This window comes from Apostichopus japonicus, chromosome 8, assembly GCF_037975245.1.
Source record: "Apostichopus japonicus isolate 1M-3 chromosome 8, ASM3797524v1, whole genome shotgun sequence".
NCBI classification, from domain to species: domain Eukaryota; kingdom Metazoa; phylum Echinodermata; class Holothuroidea; order Aspidochirotida; family Stichopodidae; genus Apostichopus; species Apostichopus japonicus.
The window spans coordinates 20667608-20690740 of record NC_092568.1 but is presented as its reverse complement, the minus strand read 5'-3'; the positions used below and the strand labels follow the sequence as shown (position 1 = coordinate 20690740).

General features: G+C 39.1%; 2 protein-coding genes across 2 annotated transcripts; both read right to left on the bottom strand.

The window, feature by feature from the left end:
• Positions 1 to 1321: 1321 nt before the first annotated feature.
• LOC139970994 (zinc transporter 6-like) lies at positions 1322 to 19138 on the bottom strand. Its single transcript, XM_071977114.1, has 10 exons — positions 18673 to 19138; positions 16730 to 16866; positions 15787 to 15871; positions 15073 to 15181; positions 14438 to 14518; positions 13780 to 13959; positions 8148 to 8267; positions 7209 to 7359; positions 6523 to 6636; positions 1322 to 4291 (listed from the first exon to the last, which is right to left on the bottom strand). The coding sequence occupies exons 1-10, from the start codon at positions 18857 to 18859 to the stop codon at positions 3701 to 3703; spliced, it is 1755 nt and encodes a 584-aa protein (XP_071833215.1). The 5' UTR covers positions 18860 to 19138; the 3' UTR covers positions 1322 to 3700.
• On the bottom strand, positions 8284 to 13765 carry LOC139970995 (zinc finger protein 862-like). Its single transcript, XM_071977115.1, has 6 exons — positions 11860 to 13765; positions 10696 to 10855; positions 10354 to 10577; positions 10020 to 10234; positions 9776 to 9899; positions 8284 to 9607 (listed from the first exon to the last, which is right to left on the bottom strand). The coding sequence occupies exons 1-6, from the start codon at positions 12534 to 12536 to the stop codon at positions 9556 to 9558; spliced, it is 1452 nt and encodes a 483-aa protein (XP_071833216.1). The 5' UTR covers positions 12537 to 13765; the 3' UTR covers positions 8284 to 9555.
• Positions 19139 to 23133: the final 3995 nt, after the last annotated feature.

Sequence of the window (23133 nt, the reverse complement as noted above, 5' to 3'; positions counted from 1 at the left end):
TTCCAAGGGCGGCGGAACCGGGGGGGGGCACAGGGGGCACGTGCCCCCCCCCCACTTTTCCTCAGGTTAAAAATGTGCCTTTTTTCTACACAAAAATTGAGGTGCCTCAAGTTAGCAAGAGGCCAGGGAACCAGAATGAACACTCGGGAAGGGCCGTTTCCGGCCATCTGAGGGGTTTGTAAAACCAAAAATTTTATAGTACGCTCCGCGCCAACCAATGGTGGCGCTCCGCTCAGATAGTCGTGCATACAACTTTGCAAATCCTGGCTAAGCCCGTGACTTTTAATGAATTTCTGTGGGTCAAACTCAAAGCTATTTCGAATGGAAAAATTTTGTTAAGATATTAACAAGAAAAAAACTCTAATTTGGAAGATTCCTACATTAGCAACTAGCATGATTTCACCTCATTTTGTCTCAAAAGAAAACTTGTTCCTTGTTTGCCAATTTGCGCATTTGATATTGCAGTGCTAGTATGCATATTTTCCTTTAGGGGAGGGGGGGCGTTGATGGAGTGATGTGATAAGATAATACAATACAATAAGAGTTATAAAGGGTTCTAAATGTAAGGCTGCATTAGTCCAATCGAATTTCTGCAAAGTGCCCTTTGATGTCGGTGCCCCCCCCCCCCCAGATTAAAAGTGCTTCCGCCGCCCTTGCCTCCTTCCCGTTCTTTGGTTACCTTCTTATGAATCTTGCAGTTACAGAATTCAACAAAAACATTTGAAATAAATTCATATCACTTAATGGGTGTGAAGACTCACGCAAAAAGAAACGTCTCATGCCGGTAATCTGACCTAGTTTCGAATGAGATGTAACAGAAGTGTTAGACACCACCATCGATTTCAGAAAATACGCACACAGCTTGCTACCTTTGGTAATTAGACACTAGTGTACAGTCAGTACATACAGCTGCGGTCAATACCCACAGCACAGTGTAAAAACGATACAGCGATGGACATCTCAGGTCCAGCTGAAGATAACAAGGTATCACGTTTCATTACTGTCTGCATTTTGTAGCGACAAGCAGAAAATTTCAATTGCAAGCAACGGAAAATTAACTTTTTCAGAGCGAGGCACGCGGTTTGGGGCGAGTCTTCAATGCCTTTAATTTAAATCATAACTTTAGGTGGGAACATTGCTGACTTTATACATTTTAATTAACTTCAACTATTATTTCCATTTTTGATAACTCAATATTTGTTCAGAAAAGCAAATCACCAAAATCTCTACGAAAAATATTCTGGAAGTTTACTTACTTCAATTACTTTGATCAAGAAGTGGGTACCACACATATAAGGAAAAATTTGTTGAATAGTTAATATCAGCAGTTGCTTGAATATATTTTAAGGAGTGTATGAATTGCTCGCAAACAGTATCAATTCAACAAAAATTGATTGCATTTAGGTCATCGTTAATGAAACGGTTTGCATGAAAAAAAAGCATGAAAACAATACCACTTTCTTTAACAATTTATAAGATCACCAAATTGAGCTTCAAATGTGCGATATCTATCAATTTGCTAAAATATAAAATATCTTTCGTTTCATTGATTTAACACATTTTGCAATAAATACTTAATTTACTCTTGGTTTAATATTTTGCCCCCCCCCCCCCCAAAAAAAAGAAGAAGATCCATGACTTTATAAAGTTAATTTTTACAGTGATTCAAAACATTTCATGTTCAGTAATCTGTAATTTGATGGTGTACATCAAATTGATGGATTTACACATACATAAAAACAAGAACATTTTTATTAATGATTTGGTTTTGAGTTTACGCTAAAATAGTCATATAACAAAGCAGCAGCAAGGGCGTAGGAACCGGGGGCTGGGGGCGCCAGCCCCCCCAGTGAAAAATATGGAGGGGCGGAAGTATGATTCCGCCCCCCCCCCCCCCCGCTTCGCAAGTCAGAAAACCCCTTTTTCATTTCCAAATGAGAAAAAAATCTCATTTGGAGCACCAACTTGCATCTAAGGCCAGGTGGAAATGCAAAATTATATACAAAATGGAGTGGGTGGGTTGAAGTGTGCTATATTGCACCAAATTGCATCCGAGGCCACCTGGGAATGCAAAAAATTTCCAAAGGGGAGAGGGACACCCCCTCCCCTTAGACCCCTCCCCAGGCATCAGCTTTCAGCCCCCCCCCCACACTCAAAAGTACCTTCCTACGCCACTGAGCAGCAGTATTCTGAAACCTCTCAACAGAATTGTTCACTTGATGTGATTGTGTTGGACAGTGCAGTGGAAAAGACAGTATAAGACATACAGAACGAATGAACTGCTGGTCCATTATGTCAGCAGTGCTATTTTTATCAATCTGTGTTTTAAGTAAAAACTAACCATTGAAATTATTTGAAATTTACTCACAGAAAAAGATAGATATAATAATATCTAATTAATTCCAGTTTGGACTGGAAAGAGTCCTCAATGAGCTTTGTTTTTTAGAAAACAGTTGAATATCAGATATCAGATTAGTAGTAAGACTACTTTGATAATCTCGTACCCTCTGTACACTTTTTTATGGGCAATATAGAGCTCTTAATATCTAAATATGTTTTGTTCAATATATGGATATCACCATCAGATGAATGTGTTATAAAGGCTCCACAGAGGATCTGTTAGAGAGCTTACTTACACAAACTTCACACACCCACATCATACTACCTATCTCTCTCTTTCTCTCTATCTTCTGTTACAATGAGAATCAAAGCAGTTAAAACAGAGGATCGTAATTTGTTTTTTCCAGGTCAGCACCGCCACTTTTATCGAAAAATTTTGCATTATTATTATTTGAATGACTTTTAAGTAAATACACAAATGAACAGATCAGTGAGAATTATTTAACTGTTAATTAATTTCATTTAAATAAAAATTATATGTTTGTTACATAACACATGACTGTCCCGTGTTACCTGGTTATTGTGTTCGACTGCATGCCTTTGTAAATGGAACATAAAAAAACAAAGTTGGTTTATAATAGATCAGGAAACACCAGGTACAGTACCATCTGTCTCGTTATTAATGTAATACCTTGGCAAAATTGTTACTTTTCAAATGGATACAGGAACATCTGGACTTGGCACAACGCAACAGTCTGACTGTGATTCCTCTTTGCCATTCCCCTCACTGCCCCCCACCCGCCCCCCCAAACCATTTCCTGTGCCCGAGCTACAGTGGATTGCAATATCGGAACGAAGGATGCATGCATACCTAGGTGTTATCTCCTTTATGAATGTAACACATTTTCACCGAAACACTTCTTCACAATTTTTAAAGATAAAAAATAATGACATTTTAGCTGAGAAGCAGTCTTGTAAAATTGCAGAACGTATCACAAAGTCCAAAGTTATGGAATGTCCAGAAAGATTACCTAGCTTAAGTATAATGAAGATATTTTTCAATGACTACATTAAATATTTTTCAACTCCTGATTTTGAATGTCAACCTCTAGAGGAGTTGTGGATATTTTTCAATCAGTTCAGTAATCTACGTAATGCCACACATGCAGTTCATTGTGGAGCGATGCATCCAGACCAGAGCAAATCATCATCTCTGCATTGTTTCACCTTTGTGGAGCATGATCCATTTTTCTATACTGGCTGTTCCCTGTCAATGAAATATCAGACTCTGGACCGATGTCCCGGAAGGCGCTGGATGCGATGCATCCAGACCAGAGCAAATCATCATCTCTGCATTGTTTCACCTTTGTGGAGCATGATCCATTTTTCTATACTGGCTGTTCCCTGTCAATGAAATATCAGACTCTGGACCGACGTCCAGGAAGGCGCTGCCATCGGCCTGTCTTTCTGTTCTGTGGTTAACTGATCGTTCACCCTGACTGGGGGGAGCCAGCGGAACGTTAGAGTAGGGTGCGGACCTCAAAATTCCTCTCAGTTTACTGTCCTCGACGGTGGTCCTTCGAGGAACGCTAGCCCCGGTATTAGGAAGAATTGGGCTCGGCTCTGTCATACTAAGACTGAAGGCAGAATCTTTACTCGGAGTTGTAAACGGCGTACTGGCAGCTCTTGGGTACTTGAAAGAATCCAACGAGCCAAGCCTCTTCTGCTGTAGAAGATGTTGAGCACTCATCTGTCCGTGGTGGGTATTGTTCGGAACAGCTATAGCGGAGTATTGGCTAGGTAGGGGCGCAGGGGGTGCTACTTTTGGATCGAGGTGTCCACTACTGAAGGAAGACATTGCTGAAACCCTGGTCCAGTCATCTTTAATAATCTGAATTGTGAGCGGGGACACCAAGTGGGACAACTTGTTGGTAACATGGGCCAAGACCAGCTGCAAAGAGAAGTATTTGTATTAAACCTAATTATGGAACAGTACATTTGTGGATGCCTTTCCACACAAAAGTACAATGCTATGGCTATGAGTACAGTACAGGGAAAAAAAACGGATCCAGTTAAGCATTGCAAGATTCTACACAGGATGGGCAAATTGCTGTACAAGTGCAAATGATGCATTGTAGTTTTGATTTACAACAGACAGAGTTACAAGCTCTCAAAACTGCTACTCGATAATTGGAACACTAAAATCATTCCCTGCAGTATCAAAATAAATTAGAGGTTCTTGGTAAGAAACCTCCTTTGTAAACAGCAAAGTTTGCCAAGTGTTTTGTGGTTGGCTTGGAGTTCTCTATTCATGGATATCATGGAAATCTGACCTACAGATATTTACCATCTAGTTAACCATGTTAAGTAGTTAACTAGTTAACCATGTAGTGAATCCATACTGACACCGGGGCAACAGTTTTAGGTTACCTTACAAAACTCCCTCTTGCCCATTCTTCTTCTTAATTTAAACAACCTGCAGACCTTTATAGAGCTACTTTATGTGTAAAATTTTAATGGAGCCCTTTGATAAGGGCAACAACTTGGACAAGCTTTCTTCAGGACAGAGCAAATGGCCTGCGAGCAAGATTGACAGACAGATAGACACACCTACTGATAGACACTTTGCTATGGCATTAACTTGACCAAAACATGACCTAAATAAATAAGTCTGACATATTTGATTGTTTCATTTCCAAATTAAATGAATTACTTTAATAGACAATATTCTCCTTTGTTTGCAACTGCCGCAGGCCAAAACATTCATGGCCTAAGTGTTAAGGCCTTTGTCAGCGACTGCTAGGCCATCAAATAAGACTCAGGGTTCCCCACACAATATTGAAAACATAATTAAAGGACTTTTCAAGGACAAAATAAGCCTGTTTTCAAGGACCATCTGACACCATTTTGAAGATGAACTAGTCCTCAAAAGTCCTGCCATGACTTACTAGAGACATGTCAATCTAAATAAATAAATTTTTAAAACATTTTCCTTTGAAATTTCAGCTGATTTATGGTTATTATTTCTTTCTCCTCCTTGTACAATATGATCATAAAGACTTCGGAACATACAAACGTCACAACACCGGGCAGTCACCAGTTTACCATATGATGATCTGTGGATGTAACCTCCAATGTACTGGAAGGCCGGAAGGGGATCATATTATCTCTGGCAGCAAGGGATGCTACCCCCCTTACCGACTTCCAGTTCTTTAGCAGGTTGAAGCCCATTACAAGAGACTATAGACACATAAACATGTAGGTCTCCAAATATGAATAGGCCCTCACAAAAAAAGGTCAAGTAAGAGTTCAGAACAGCGCAGAACTAACTTAACTGGAAGACTGCCATAGCCTTTAACAACCTCACAGTACATGGCATAATAACGTAATTCAAGGACTTTTCAGGTACTTTTTGCCTTGAATGTCAACTTCCAAGGACTTTCTTGGAAAATATCAAAATTCCAGTACCAAGTTTTTCCAAGGATATCAAGGACTTTAAGGTACCCGTGGGAAATCTGAAGATTGGATCGTAGAGAAATTTGAAAATGGTCTACTGCGAAACAGGATTCCTGTTCATGTCACAGGCAGTATCTACATCTCCGAACAATCTTTACAATAGTCTGTTGTCATTGCAGCCACACAGGAAAATGCCAGTATTAGTGAGCTTGCCATGACGATGACCTAAGCCTGGTACACATGTTAGTGCTGTGAGCAACAAGACTTTAATCCTGATTTTGAAATTTGACCATGGATGCAAACATATTACCCGGAAATTGAAGTAACACTTTAAATGAAGCAGGGTAAACTTTCAGCTGCAGTGTCACCTGTGTTACTTTTGACATGTTCACATAGAAATAAAATTAAGATTGATTGATCAAACTTAGACAAATGAAAATGGTAAGTGTGTGTGAGCAATTATACTACTTCCATTCAATTTTTAATTTTTTTTTTCCCTATATCAGTATCAAATTTCATCAACTGTTTTTGCGATGTTTCAAAGCTTTCTGTCATGAATATGTGAACTGAGACTGGACTACTTTTTAGCCTTGATAATATGCATGGCTATGAAATATTGGAAAAGAATAGTACCAAAACACTTGATAAAACAATATAAATCCAAATGCAGAAAGCAAGCATTCAAATGGATTTTAATGTAGTCTGAGAAAAGTCACTTCACAATACCTGTTCATCTGCATCCCTTCTGACCCTGACATGAAGGCTGCCGGCAAGAGTACCGTACGATAACGTCCAGAAATGCTCATTTCTAAACTCCAAAACACCATCTAATGTAGAAGCCTGCAAATGAGTAAATTGAATAAAAAAACTTTAACAAGGGTTTCTAAAAAGTTCTAGCAGACCTAGACATGAAGACAGTTCATATTGAAAGGATCGACACGAGACGTCACTACCAAGGCCTGCGGAGTGAATGCGTCCAAGGAGGATTCAGGGAATATAGAATCGTTCTTTCCAGGAACTAAAAGATAGGAAAAGGTTTGCTATATAGACTACAAATTTGTTAAGGTTCAAAGTAAGTGGTGAAAAGAAATTTGGGATGAGAATAAATCCAGGGCCACAAATTAGTGAGTATGGAAGGTGGAGATGATTGGGATAACAAAAACTGTAATCTTATGATACAAACTTTGTTTTAGTTCCATTTTCCTTCACATTATTTCATACAAGAAGCAACAAATTTAACTTCTCATGAGAAGAGCCCCAAAACACAAACACACAAAAACAATGATGGTGGTAGTAAAACAGAGCTCATGAGCCATATTTGTTCCAATGTGACCATTCTTGTTCTAGATAGCATATTTGTAGGCACTACGTTTACACTTACGAGGCAATATGGAGAAAGAATTTGCTCATACCTCTCTGAGACATTTGTCCAGTTGCCCAAGGATGTAAGCTGGTGTTGTCTGGAGTAATATTGTGCCGCTGTAGACACTTAAAGGGAACATGGTACCAATTAACATGAAAGCTATCCCATATGATGCCCATGTGTCAGCAGCATGGTAGTTACTGTAGGTTAACAAAAACAAGAAGTTGAAGGCCAAGAAAATGCACCAAAAAATTCATAAAACTTTTGAGAATTTGTGCAAAAGTGGAGACCTATCTTATCAGCTTGACAGACCAGATGCATGTTTGTGTTGTTTTCCTGTTCTGTTAATTGCAATGATAAACAATTTTGCCTAAAACAAAGTGTTGCATTACATAGTACGTACCGACGTTTGTAGGATTTCTTGGAGAAGGGGGAAGGCCCTAGGACATGACTCTCAGGTAGGGGGACCTGGGGAGTCCTCTCACAAAATAAAAATTAATTAGATGTCAAAATGGTGCATTCTGACACATAGTCAGATCATATATTAGGCCTGCAATTAGGTCTAAACGCAACATGGTGCAAAGTTGTACACCCCGCCAAAGTAACGGGTGTTTTGTGCTTAAATTATTGCAGGAAACTGTTCAAGGCAAACATGACCAGCTGCATTAGCAAGACAACTTTTGAAGTAATAAAACTGTTGGGCTGGACAGAGAGGGAGTGGTAGTGGGTGGGTGGGCAGGCAGGCGGCAGCGGGTGGTTCCTGACTTTACTTTGGGTGTCTAATACATTTGCTGATTTCGTGTCCCAAAGGGTCAAATCATATCGTCTATATTTTCCTTTTCCATAATTTAATATCTATCCATTTTGCTTTTCAATTTCCTTCTTTCTTTCTTTTTTCGTATGTTTTCTATATTTTTCACATTGACAGAATCCTGATGTGCTTTAAAAATCGCACTTCGTCTGAGAGCAGAACAAACCCAATACTCACTTGACATCGATTAGAAAATCGGCCAAGGTGAGCGCTGTGGCGCCACCGAAGCCTACCAATGCAAATGGGTTGATCCGAGGTAGGAGCAGATGGTCTAGACCAGGCACGACAGTACAAAAGCTGAAGAAGACAAATTGGGGCATACAGTCAAACAGATGGCAAAATCAGAGACCAAACCAAAACCACCACATTTATTATCTGACTTGATAGCTATTGAACAGGGTTCAAAGTTCACAAAGTACAAAATATTACAAAGTTATCATCCTAGTACACTTTTCCAAGGTAAAAAATGGGCCAATTTTACAATTATTGCCACTTCTTTTGGAATTTCCTACAACCCTAGTCAAATTACAAAAAAAAACAGTTGTTTGCCCCAGTGAGTTGAACAAGAATAATTATTGAAATGATCAACCAATTCTCTGACTTAAATCTTTTGGTCTCTGTAATATTATTTTAACTTGGGCAAGGGATGGCCAAAAGTCCTTTCAACATGGAATGCATGGTTGTCTAAAGATATTTGTATCGCAAACGTTTATGAGACTGACTGCGTTTTAGTTTCTCAAGATGCATGTTTACCCATTCCTTTTGTAAACAAAATGCTAGTATGGATAATGAATGCTTTGGGCTTTTTTATCCCTTTCAGTTCCAAACCATCTTGCCTGCAGAATAATTTTTAAACTGTAAAAGAAGTGCAAATTAATAACCACTGTTTTAAAATACTTGAAGTGTTTTCCACATTTTCCTGTGCTTTTGTTTAGAGCAAACTTATCTAACATTTTGATTTAGTTTTAAAAATTCAATGGTTTATCATCGTACAGTACATATCTTAATCACCAAGCAGTGAATAATTTTAAGCAATTTCAAGAGGTAGTCCGAAGGACAACCAAACAAAGAAAGGTTGGTAGTCCTGCGCAAAACCAGGTAGTCCTTCCAAATTTCGGAGTAGATTTGACAATGACTCGAATAAAGGACTAGACAAGATGTGGGACTAGTCAGTGATGTATTGATTTTCTACAAAACTACAGGTACAGGATCGTCGCCATCATCATCACCACTCTGCACTGTAACCACAGGATTTTCATCATCATCATTCACCATCATCACTCTCTACTATCTCCTTTTCAGCTTCCACAGCGGGGGTCCTCTTCCCATATGGGGGCTGGAAGGGGCGTCTCACACGTTTGGCAACTGAGTTCCAGAAGATAATCGCCGGTAACGGGTCGAACTCTTTAATGCTCGGCCCTTCCATCAGTATCCTCAGGGTACTAGTTAGTGCGGTACTTGTCAGCTGGTTTCTCCAGTCGGTTTTCACGCGTTTCATCTGACTAAATCCCCGCTCACATTCCACAGAGTGAGCAGGGATTGTCAGGATGAGATCCACCAGTGAAAATAGATTTTCAGCATCGACTCAATACTTGACTCCAAGCTGCTCCCATGATGCATTGTACACTGGTTTGTAGCTGTGGAGAAAAATGGAATAAGTTCAAGTTAGCTGACTGAGTTGGTGCTGTTATACTACATCACTAGGAATAGTTCTAAAGAGCTTGGTTTGCATAGATAGGGGGACAGGGTGATATAATTATTATATAAAACAAACAAAACATTTGATTTGTTAATTGAGAACTCACTCTGTGTAAGCACTTTCTTTGACACTTGACCATTCCATCTCGATTGAATTTGTGTTCGTGCCAGCTTTTTCAAGGACTGGGCTGAAGTAATCCACCAGTTCTGCAATCTCAGCATCACCAAAGTCTGAAAGAAAAGAAAAACAAACCTACTGGAGATTTGGAATACTGAACTACATTTGATCAAATGTCAAATTTGTTCATCATACCATGTTACATGATTCAATCATGCACACGAAAAACCCACCTCTTTCTGCCTCAATGGGCCAGGACTTGAAATTGATGACTTTGGCTACTGCAAGTTGTATGGCATCAATGTCAAATCTAATGTTGATAGCCTCTGTGATGCTGGTGACTGCAAGATCACACTCGGCTTTGTTGATTGGCTCTCCCTCGATCTTGTGGCCATGGAACGTACCGTCAGTGGCTGCCCTCTGGAACTGTCTCAATGCAGGTCCTTGTCTTTAACAGAAAGAAAAGTGAAACTTCAGTAATTTGAGCGTATACATTCAAAATCAAAACCAAACAAGTTCTGATAACTAAGGATAAGAAAGTAGTGGAGGTAATTGTCAGTCACTTACTGTGATTTCAACTTGTCAAGAGAGGTCACCGTGTCTTTCACAAGTTTGGGCATTTCAGGTAAATTCATGTCCATTCTCTGGAAAGTACGAGAGAGTCGTCCCAGGATGTTGGTTACATCTACCATGAAGTGGAGAAACCCAAGGAATGGCCTGGATAGCAATAACTTGAGGAAGCCAGCACTCTTTCCTTTGGAATCATTGCTTGTCTGGTTGTGTTCTTTGATCTGAGAGTGTTAAATAAATAATTGCATGAAAATACAATAGGCCTAAGTTTGTTGAAGTTATGATAATGGTGATGTTGTTGGTGACAAGCTTAAGCATTAAGTACAAAGCAATGATTACCTCCAGGAGATGTTGCACAATCGCAGGATAACCAGACAACAAGTTGGTCAGTGCATTCTGTGTGTGACCAATCCATCTTGTTCCACCTGTTCTGGTTGGTATGAACCTGGTAACTCCTAACGCTTCTGCTGTGCGTCTTAGCAGACCTCTATTCAGAGTACTGTTATGGTAGAATAATAAGATGTTGATCAGGAACTGGTCCATCTTGCACACCATCGGGACATTCTTGGATGCCTGCTTTATTGCTAGCTCAAGACGATGAGCAATGCAGTGTACTGTCTGAAGCTTTGGTTGATGTTCCTTCATGCGTGCTCCCACACCACTCCACCTTCCAGTCATGACCAATGCCCCATCACTCCCAAATCCGACCAGTTTGCTCCAAAGTTCTGGCTCCTGGATACCACAATACTCGTGAAGTGCAGCTATGATCTCTCCATAACAGTTAGCAGCAGTGGCCCTCTCCAACTTCTGAATGCTGAGGAATCTGGTTGTTACCTTTCCATAGTTTGAATACCTGAAATAACAAATATAACAGAAATATGAGCTACACATCAGTATAATGCTTAGTTTCTTTGGGATCGTGAATGGATAAAATGAAAAACTAACCATCATTTTGAAACCTAACAATAAATTGCAAGAATAAAATTTGATTTGATTTGTTTATGAAAAAATACTGGTATAGGCTCGAAATATGCATAAACTACAGTGTGTTAGGCTATTTAGAATAACCCCGAGATGTATAACCAGTTTAATTAAAAAATTTCGGTATAGGCTCGAAATTCGCATATACTACAGTGTGGTAGGCTATTTTGAGCCCCCCCGATCCTGGCATGTAAAATCAGTTTCATGAAAATAACATTCATCTGTAAAAAATTATCGGTATTGGCCCGGAATTTGCAAATTTTACAGAATCTCACACAGCATGTAAACTTATTTAAATTGCAAATCATTAATCTGTTTAAAAAAATTCAGTAGGCCTATACTATAGGCTCCAAATTTAGGACAGGTTGACTTATTCACATTGATATTAGCACTGAAAATGAATTGGGCCTATAGCCTACTGTATGGTTATTGATTAGAACGCAGGTCTGCCAAACATCCAACCACCCCCCCCCCCCCCCAACACACCACGTCTTTCAGTCACCGCACATGAGAGATGCTTACCGTACAAATAAAATGATCTGCTCCACTACAGCCGCATCCGTGGCTTCATCACACATCACAGAGAAGAATTTGGAGTCTGAAATTTCTTTCTCGAGGTTTTGCCGCTGGATCTCCGAGATCGCGTCAGTGAATTCCCTGCATTTTGGTTCGGTTCTGTAGGTCTGACCAACATCTACCCCCTTTGCCTCATCCAGGTCACACTGCTCCACAAAATCCGCGAATGGGCGTGCCTTTTTAGCCAAGAAATGGCATGTACGAAACATGACTTCCAGTCGGTTGATTACCGTTTGATTCATCTGCCGGAGCAGCTTGTCGGCCGTTGACGTACCGGGAGGGGCCTCGGCAGCGCCTTTCGCGGCCACCGCTCCGGTGTGGGTTTCGCTCTTGGCATGTTTGTGGAGGCTTTCGATTCTCAGTGATGAACACCCTTTCACAAACTCGGTTTTGCCCATGGCTTGGCCTGTTGATGTAGCCCATTGCTCACAGATGTTGCAGAACATCAGCGCTGTTTCCTTATCGTAGCGTAGCCATAACTTGAAATTAGGGTGAGCCTGCCAGGAGTTCTGAAATGAACGCTGACGCTTCGTCTGGTCATATTCTTTACCTGCCGCTCTCTTTTCCTCTGCCGATTTGCTCTTCTTCTTTGGCGGCTCTACATTATTCAAAAATCGCCACATTTTCCAATACAGTTATTCACAAATATTTACTTCATACGACGGTGCTTTATTCAACTAGGTGTGTCAATTGTAATAGTAATAACGAACTCCTTAATCCAACAAAAACAAGGCATAAGCTATTCGCAACTTGTGTATTACGAACGCTGGAAAAAAATCCCGCCAAAAAACTTCGCGATTTAAACTTATTCGCGGTTTTTTTTATTTTTTTATTTATTTATTATGGATGAATCATGACATTTCTCTCTAGATAGGCTTTATAAGTAGCCTACAACCATACTGTGATGATGTGATCGACCGCAACACGTGCAATCAAATTAAAATTAATAAAAAAAACTTTCCATTCATAAAAAAGTTTTACTACCAGATTGACAATTACTCCTGTTTCTAAAGTGGTATATGCTAAACGTCATGTTATGTCATTAGTTTGTTAAAGTAACTTTGTGAATTGGATCCCACTACTTTGCATCAACAGGGCTATCTGGATCGCACATAATTAAATCGACTTTAGGCAAGTCGATGGCCTGCTTCACGGCGACCAAGTCAATGGAGATTTAGTGTGTGATTTCTCTCACATACAGTTAAGTCAATACGAGAGTTCCATTGACTCACTGTGTAAAAATAAAAGATCGATCATTCGCCGCGGGCAGCGCGAAGCGAAGAGGATGATAAACTATTACTGATTCAAGGTATAAAACATTTGCTGAAATTAAATAAAACAGTCCCTAAATAATTATGATGAATTAGCAACTGGTGGGGGAAGCAACGAAGGTAAACAAAAAGGCATTAACTTTAAGACAACTGCTTGAATTTTACTGAGCTGCTGTCGGCACCGAAACGTTGCAATGTCTATATACGTGTGTGTGTTAGGCTTGTCGATGCCGATGTACAAAACTTTTTGGTGGAGGGGCCGATGTACGAAACTTTTTGGTGGAGGGGGGAGGCATATGGCCTGGGGGTGTGATCGCGGTAGAATATAAAATATTTGAATGCATTCGGCAGTAACTTGGGACATTTTTTTCTTTATTTCAACAGCAGTTGAGTCTGTTGTTGTTTAAATTATGAGGTAGTCCCGCCGGACTACCTGCCTTATTATTTTTAAAAAGTTTGGTAGCCCGACGATGTTTCTGGTCGTCTCGGACGCCCGGACGACCGTTAAAATTATTCACTGCCAAGGAAATATAGTTAAGGAGGAAAAATAGAGTGAGAGAGAGAAAATAAAATAATTCCTCAGGGCTAAAACTACCTTTTGCAGATATCGGCAAAGTGTTCTTGTAACCAGCTGGACTTAGAGGAGGTACTGACATGATTGAGGGCGCTGTTTCGATTGCCGTAGGTAACCACCATGTGACAGAAAAGACCAAGAGCAGCCCCAAGCATCAGTCGACCTGTGTGAATGTCAGGCTGACTGAATATTCTCTCTGTACTGTATGGACAAATCAAAAGCTGAAACGCATCAGTTTGTGTTGAATTAGCTACAATCTGGTAATATTTGTTACAGGAAGTGGATTCAGAGAGGGAATCTTTGGGGGGGAGGGGGGTCTTTTGAAAAACTTTTGAGCCCTAGAAATTATCAGCCAACACAATTTTGCTCAAACAAGGTACATATTGGAAACTTCCAGTATGCTTTGAGCACAAGCATTCATGATACTTGTCTCTCACCCCCACTCCAAGCAATTCTGCATCCACAGTTGTATTCTCAAGCATTATTTAAAGAAAAGTTCAGGTCTTTCATATTTATATCATGGATTGATGATTCCATTCAAAGGCGAGGGATTAATTAGCCAGGCCTAAGAAATGAGAATCAAAGATAAAAAATTAAAAAAACTCATGAATCCACATGACCTCATTTTCACTTGGGTTGTAATTTTTACTGTAAGTAATTTGGGAGTAGAGGAACTTACCATTCCTTTATGATAAATATTGCACTAAAACTTGCTAGCATCGTGGAAGTGAAGACTGCTAATACTTCGAACCTCTCATACCTGGAGGAAAAGGCAAATGAATCACACCAAAGGAACATTACATGGATTTCACTACAGTTCAACATCACATATAATGCTGGCCAATATTCACAAAGAGTGCTCTATGATAAGGCAGAGCTAGAATATCACATAATGTACTTAACTAAAATACCATCATACTGCTACTCGGAGTATGTATATTTATCTATATATATATATATATCACATAATGTACTTAACTAAAATACCATCATACTGCTAGTCTGCTACTTTGAGTTTCACGGGTACGGCTCGCGTACCGATCATCAGGCAACCTGATGATCGGGTTGAGTTGCTTGATGATCGGTACGCGAGCCGTACCCTTGAAACTCAAAGTAGCAGACTAGCAGTATGATGGTATTTTAGTTAAGTACATTATGTGATATATATATATATAGATAAATATACATACATACATAGATATATATAGGTATATAAATATGCTCATTTGTTTGTGTGGAAGGAGGTGTGTAATGCACTAGTAAGTCAACTAAGTTTCTCTGAGCTTTTAAAATATTTCAATTTTTGTTTTTTACCCGAATGAGTATGCACTACTTGGTTTCTGCCTTGTGACCCAAATGGTAACCAGACAGGTACAGAGAGAGAGAAGGTCAAACAGTAGCAGACTTGAGTAAGCTGTGAGGGCTGATTAGAGAAAAAAAAAAGAGATGATTAAAGTGAACATTACTAATTGAAAAACATAGTGCACGTAGTGTAAGTCTATATATATATATATGGTAAAGGAATCCTTCTCCAATTAGGCCATATTTTGTTACACTAGCGGGCATCTAAATTCAGGCTATTAACTGGCTAAGTGCCAGTGGATATCACCATTTTCCAGTGCAAAAGGCACTGGCTTTTCCTTCCAGCAGACATAAAGATTAACCACGGTCAGCTGACCTGAATGGACCAATAGGATTTAGGAATCTTTACTAAGTATGAATGAATGATAGATTACAACACAGCAAGCTCCAATTGGCACAGGTCTGGTTACACCCATTTGACCCTTATTTTCACTGAAAAGAGTGTAAACCAGGGGTCATCTTTTACAATATAGTGGAGCCAACGTCGTCATCAATTTTGCTTTCACAGAGCATTCCATGTAGAAACACTACCACTAAAAATGTTCTTGTTCCTTTGACTAGAACAAAGCAAGCCTAACATTCTACCCAAAGTCATCTACAGTATTTATGAGGGTGCCTCCTTTTAGAGGAAGTACATTGATTTCATAGATATTCATTCTGACTTACCCATACTGTCTGTAGACTGAGACCAAAGAAGCAAGATAAACATACAAAGAAGAGTAAGAAGTCCAAGAAATAATATCCTGTAGGACTGTGAACAAAATAAGAAAACAAACAGAAAAAAATATATAAAAAAATACAGTCCATACATTACATGTTCTCGTTTCCAACTGATTTAAACGATTCATACAGTATTCAGTATTCAATGATACAACCCCGCTACGAAACATTTAAGATGAAACAACCTGTACAGTATAATGCAATAAAATAACACAGCTGTGTACCTAACTAAATTTACTCCACCGTATGGAGGAAATGTAACAACACATGCTCTGTTGGGATGTGTACATTTTTAGGTAATTTAACAATCTGAATGACAACACCATGATCACATTTGTGGTTGAATATGATTGGTGATGGGAATGGGATCACTGGATCAGATGTCAAAATTGGTTGACCTGTGTTTCCTTCTCAAGTCAGTGCTTTTTTAATTTCTTATATTGAATGTAAGTATATAATGTTTATGTGTCATCCCAAGAAAGGGCATGGAAAAGATATATACCAGTTGAAAACAACCCCCTTCCCTAACCAATGATGTACCGTTGCTTACATAATAATTGATTATATAGTTTATATAGTGAAGGGCATAATAACTCATGAATATTCACTCTCCAAACAACAGATGGCTAATATTTTGAAGCACTTGGATAAGTGGATGCTCCAATGTGGAGTGGGAAAGAGTCTACTTGGCATCCATGCATATATTGAAGCTAGGATTCATCTTTCAAGTGGTTCTGCATCTTATTGTTGTAGTATACATACCTCAAATGCTATGTTACAATAAATGAATCATTCAAAACAAGAAAGAGAAAGGGTGTGGGGGGGGGGGGAGGAGGGACATTGACATATTTATCAGTTTTGCTATAAATATCAATAGACTGTTTCATACCTGACTCTCCCCCAATACACCTTTCAGTTCTGCCAATATTCTTCCAATCAGTGTTTGTGGTGGCCTTGTGAATGGTTGTATTGTGCTGTACACAAACTCTTTACTGTCAATGGGGACTGCTGATCTTTGCCTCAAATCTTGATATGAAATGAGAAAACACAACGTAAGGCTTCACATTGTATCATTCAAATGGAATGAAGGAAACAAAATTATCTGTTCAACATTCTTATCTTTGATCTGAGGAGCAGTTACTGTGACACCCACTTTGCCTTTCACTTATGAAGTTGCAGGGTCATGGAAGAATTCAAAATGTGTTCTTTCAATGTTAATAATGTTACAGCCTACTTGGATTGCAAACAAATGCTCAACCTTTCACTACACTGCATCTGGTCCAAGGGCGGCGGAAGCACTTTTAATCTGGGGGGGGGGGGGGCACCGACGTCTAAGGGCACTTTGCAGAAATTCGATTGGACTGATGCAGTCTGATATTTAGTACCCTTTATAACTCTTATTGTATTATCTTATTTGCGTATACACATCACTCCATCAACGCCCCCCCTCCTCAGTGGCGGAGCTAGGGGTGATGATCAGGGGGCGAGAATGGTCTGTAGGCCGGTGGCGCTTTTGACACTATCTAAGCGGAGCGTCACCACAGGTTGGCGCGGAGCGTACAGAAATTTTTTGAGTAAAGATACTCCCTAGATCGCCGGAAATGACCCTTTCTGGGCCTTGCTAATTTGCAGATAAACGAAGAATTAATAGGTGTCATCGCCATTTTGTCAGAAAATTACACCAACAAAATGTGACAAATGTCAATAGGTAATTGAGAGCGCAGTAAAATAGTCAATAATTCTTGAATAAGTAAATAGTGGTAAAAAGCTGAAAAGGGCGCCAGCAGTCATTTTGAGTCCGTCAGGGGGGCATCCGCCCCCTCTGACTGTATGGACGCTCTGCCACTGCCCCCCCCCCCCTCAAGGAAAAAATGCATACTAGCACTGCAATATCCAATGTGCAAATTGGAAACAAGGAACAAGTTTTCTTTCAAGACAAAATGAGGTGAAATCATTATAAAGTCCAAGTCCATACAAACGCGATCGATACATGCATGAAAGCAAATGAAATACTGTATGTCAAAATACAAAAGGATGGGGTAGGTTATGGGATATTAAAACTAAACTCATTATTCATAGAAGGCTACTGTATATATGGCTTCTGCTTATTACAAAGTCACAATGTAATATAGCAATGTATATTTGGAAATGTATTAGGATTTTTTTGACAAATTGAATATGCATAATGGCACTCACCAGAATGTTAGAAGCCTTGTGGTAGTAAACATTTGAGTGAGACTCACAGAAATTCATTAATACTTCTAAATTAGGATTAGATCTCTTACTGAAATTTCGCTGACCTAATAAGGTGATGAAGAGTACAATTTTTTATGTAGAAAAAGGGCACATTTTTATCCTGAGGAAAAGTGGGGGGCACGTGCCCCCTGTTCCCCCGCCCTTGATTCCCCGGTGCCCCCGGTTCCGTGCCCTCGGTTCCGCCGCCCTTGATCTGGTCGCAGTTAGTATTGTAAACCTTGGGACTGCTTATATAATGTTTGATAGAATAAGTCTGGTTTCCACATGAGCACTGTTTTGCAACTGGTACAAATAACATGCCAGATAACAGACATAATGTGGAAGATAACGGATCAATATATGGAGAATTTCTTTGAAAACATGGTCCTGGACATCAGTGTCGGAACTATAGTGTTTTACTAAATTATGGTTAACTTTGTTTAAATGCATTATGGTTCCACTACTATAGGCCTCTAGTAATAATAGAGTAGGCCTAACATTAAGCCCACAGCACTGTACAGTAGGACTAGGTCTCATTCTCTAAAGTAAGGCTAGGCCCAATAGGCTAGACCTAAATTGTTCGAACTGTCAGCCTACCTGCTTTACCAGTGGCAGACCTAACATTGCTGCTACTGCCAATTTTCGCTTGACGATGGCCGATATCCATCGACACATCAAATGCATCGATGTCCACATGAACTGATCCAGCCCTCCATGACGGTCTGCCAATACCATTACTCTGTTGTATTTGTACATGAGAACTCTCTGTATGGTTACTCGTCATTTTGCTTTATGAAGGGGCTTATCATTTCAGTTCCAATTTCTGATTGACAGAAGACAACGGGCAAAAAACACATATACTGGCCCGAGGAACAAAACGTCGCTTCTGACGTATGAAAGTGTGAAGGAATGATGAGAACGGCTATGTCCGTGGTAGTAACTAACTAGTGATCAAGTACAATCTGCATAATACTAGTAGTACAATTCTTCGTGGTCGACCCAGGCTAGTGTAATATTGTGCATGCAGTGTGCCTACATCCGTTTACGTTGTGCTGTAAGTTGTTTCGTGGCCATAGTTCTGTTATCATGTTCCTGGCCTAATACAACAACTATCTTGATGCTAGATTACATCAGTCAGCAAAATATTCAACACTTCAAACTGTCAAAAACAGGTGTGATTTTCATAAGCAATATGGGATACCACTATAACAAATTAAACGCAGATTTAGAATTTTGACAGATATATACACTAGGTTCACTTGATATGTATTCATATACAATCTTCATATTTTAAATGCAAAGGCATTTCCTGCCAGTTCAGTCATCAGCTAGGGTACGTAAAAAGCTTGAAAAGGGACCAGCTTAATATAAACAATTGTCAATATTGAAAGCTGTTTTATCTTTCTTTTACACGAGCTTCCAATTTTCTTCGTATTCTATAAGACCCGGTGAAACAAAGTTAACTTACGTCATTGACAGGTTACATTTTCAATTCAATTATTCCCATCTTTGGCATGCCTTTGTCGATCATTGCTTATTGTTAAAGCAGAATTCTTGATTTTGCGAGGCTAACAATGCCGTTCGTTATCATAGCTTCAGATTAGCATGTAATGAAGATTTCCAATCTGACGTTTGCATGTGATCAATATTCAAACACAGAAAGTATGTGACTTTACCTACCACCGTATATATTTTCTAATAAATAAATGTCAAAGTTGTATAGGAATTGCCCTTTTTTTCAACTTGTTATATATGGGCATTGCTGTCTATAACGTGCATTATATGCTTAATGTAAAACTTCATTTTTATTACTAGTTTTCTGAAGTATGTATTTTTAATGTTAAAATCCAACTGATTCAACCTTAAAGGTAGTCAGTTTAGGCCCCAAATTCATTATAGCAGGATATCATTGCTAGAAGTTTTCAAAAGTACTTTCCTGGAGGTCCAAATTGTTCTCAGAAATTTTAAAGGAACCGACACAAGATGAATGTCCCAGTGAGGAAAATTTCATAGAAGGTTGTAATTAAGACAGTCTAAGAATTTTGACCAAAGGTGACCATATTTGAATATCTAGCATATTTGGGACCAATACGGTATTCACTTGACAGAACATCGTCATGATCCGAGACGGTTACAATCTCGATGTAAAGGGACTCATGGGTTTGAGAGTGGATCAATTAGCTATTTGGTTTCGTGCCCATGCTTTCCATCTTGGGTGACTTTTTCAAAAAGTACACCGGTTCCCATTCTTAATTGCAAGAAACTCGCTCTCATTCAGGCTATCTCGCAAACTGTATCACGTACGTTACATGTATTTGAAGGCAAACTTATGGTTGCAACAATACGTCATAATTTAACACCTTAAGGGATGTGAAGACTCGCGCAAAAAGAAACGTCTAATGCCGGTAATCTGACCTAGTTTCGAATGAGGTGTAACAGCAAGTGTTAGACACCACCATCGATCCCAGAAAATACACACACAGCTTGCTACGTCGGTAATTAGACACTATAGTGTACAGTCAGTACATACAGATGCGGTCAATACCCACAGCACAGGTTACAAACGATACAGCGATGGAAATCTCAGGTCCAGCTAAAGATAACAAGGTACGGTATCACGTTTCATTACTATCTGCATTTTGTAGCGACACGAACAAAACATCACTTGCAAGCAACAGAAAGTTAACTTTTTCAGGTGGCCGCACGCGGTTTGGTGCGAGTCTTCAATGCCTGAAGTTTTGCCATTCAAAATTCTTTACACTGATTAAAACTTGGATTCGTTCGATTCACTCGTTATGCCGAAAGCTGACTCATTCACAAAAACAGGGGAGTCACTTAGTAAAGATAGCCTACTCAGTGACATAAAAGTGAGTGACGGGCTCTCTTTAGCAAGTAATTATACTTCACTTGACTTCTTAAGCGCTTTGTTATAAACAATAATACGTATTTATGGTGACACTTTATATATTTACAGGTAAATGGTTTGAAATATTGCCGGTTACATAATTGTCATGTTGTTCCGCAATTCCGTATTTCCATATACGAGCCCTATCAAGATTGAGGTTACCATTATTAAAACTGTCATATGGAAAGTTCAAGACCGACCTATCATACAATGGAAGTATACTTTCAAGGTATTACTAAATCTGGATCCTATAACCCCTGTCTGGAAAACGGTAGATATGAATAGAGAAATTGTGGATATATTTAAACAACTCCGTTAATATCGTGACGGTACTTATTGTGTTACAAATTATACCGTTTTGACGATCGAAAAGACCTAGTGTTACAATATATATTATGTATAGTGTTTTGTTACCTAAAGTTCATTTTGTAAGTTAACTTACGTAGTTGATTTCTATTTTTATATAGATTTACAAAACTAGTAATGAGTAACTTGAGGAGATAATTATTAATTAAAGAAGAATCTAGCTCACTGCGTCCTTTAATTTTAAGTAATGAGAAATAAATTGATGCTGAATTTTTCGTGAAAAAAACTACGGAAGCTACCTGCAGCCAGTACAAAGATGCTGAGTAGCTCCGTCTATAAGGCCTACAGAATATTGTTTCAACTCGAAGTACTGACAAATTAGAGTCACATTATTTGTTATGACTCAGTTTTATTCTCTTAAAAAATCTAGATCTTTTCTGTAAATACTCTTATAACACGAGTGTCAAGCAATAAGTCACAAATTCATTTGGTTTCTTGGATCGTTTGTTACTCGCGAAAACTATGAACGGCCATAACCAATTTCTGACATGACATGTGACGTAAACTGCACAAACGCGGGAATACACGGGGAGAACGTGCAGAACAACAACACATCAGAAGCACCGTAACGTCACGAATTGTAAACTAGTGTGAAATCTGATTTAAAAAAAGGAATCTTGACGTTCCAGCCTCGAAGTAAATAGGTTTCATAGTTACTAACAATATCATACAGAGCTGATCAGAACGTATTCGAGGAATAGTTTGACACTGTTAGTAGTGTTACTGTTACTTAGTGTTACGTTTCTTTATCATAGGCTTTAAAATTTAAAGGTCCCGAGAATTAGTTCGCTACGCCATAGCATTAGCCTAAGATATAGGCCTATGTTCAACGTTAGGCCTAAATGCAAAGTAAGACCTAGCCGAAGTTACACTAGTCAACGTTAGATGTTGAAAATTACATTTGTGTGTAACCTAAGCCTGGAAGAAGTAAGGTTGTAAAGTTAATCCAATGCCAAATGTCACGATAAGGTTAGGCATCTGAACGCATAATGTTCAGTACCAAGGCGAATGTTATTGTTATTCCTAGTAGTAGTAGTACTACGTACTACGTACTAAATTACTATAGTACTATACTACTAGTAGCATGGTGGGCTCATAATTGACGCACTTAAGGATTTGATCAACGATGTCTATCAAGGAAAAAACCAAATCACTCAACTGTATGTGTTTTTCATATGTGTAGTTCCTCAGAAATGTTATGATCTCAAAATATTTAAGGTTCTGTGCTTGTGCACCGTACAATTGAGCAGAATTTGACCACAAAATGTCTGCCGTGTCAAGTTCTTTCATACCCCTAAATTGACACATCCTTCGATAAGCTAACTGTACTGTAGGCCTTAGTATACATCCATTGACTTTAGATGCTGATTGTTATGCTCTGAGCCTCTAAGCTCAGACAGGTCAAGTCCCAGAGAGAGGTTTTATCATACTGAGGTATTGTTGGTTACTTTTAGGGTGTAAGATTTCCAAATGCAAAAAAAATTTGCAAAACTGGGGGGAAGGTGTTAAAAGCTTAAAAAATACCACAATTTGGTCAGCAAATAGCTGAAATGGATTCAAACTCATGAAATATGTAATTCTACATGACAGCAAAAAGTTTAGGTGGCCTGCTGTATCGTTGCTAGTAATAATTGAAGATGCGTCAATTACAGGGGTGCGTCAATTATGAAGCTTTTACTATACTACTAGTACTAGTGTAACTTCACTGTTAGTGTTAGTAAATATGCTAGGCCTACATGTACTTAACACTAGTGACTATGCCTATGTTTATCTAATGTACTTATAGT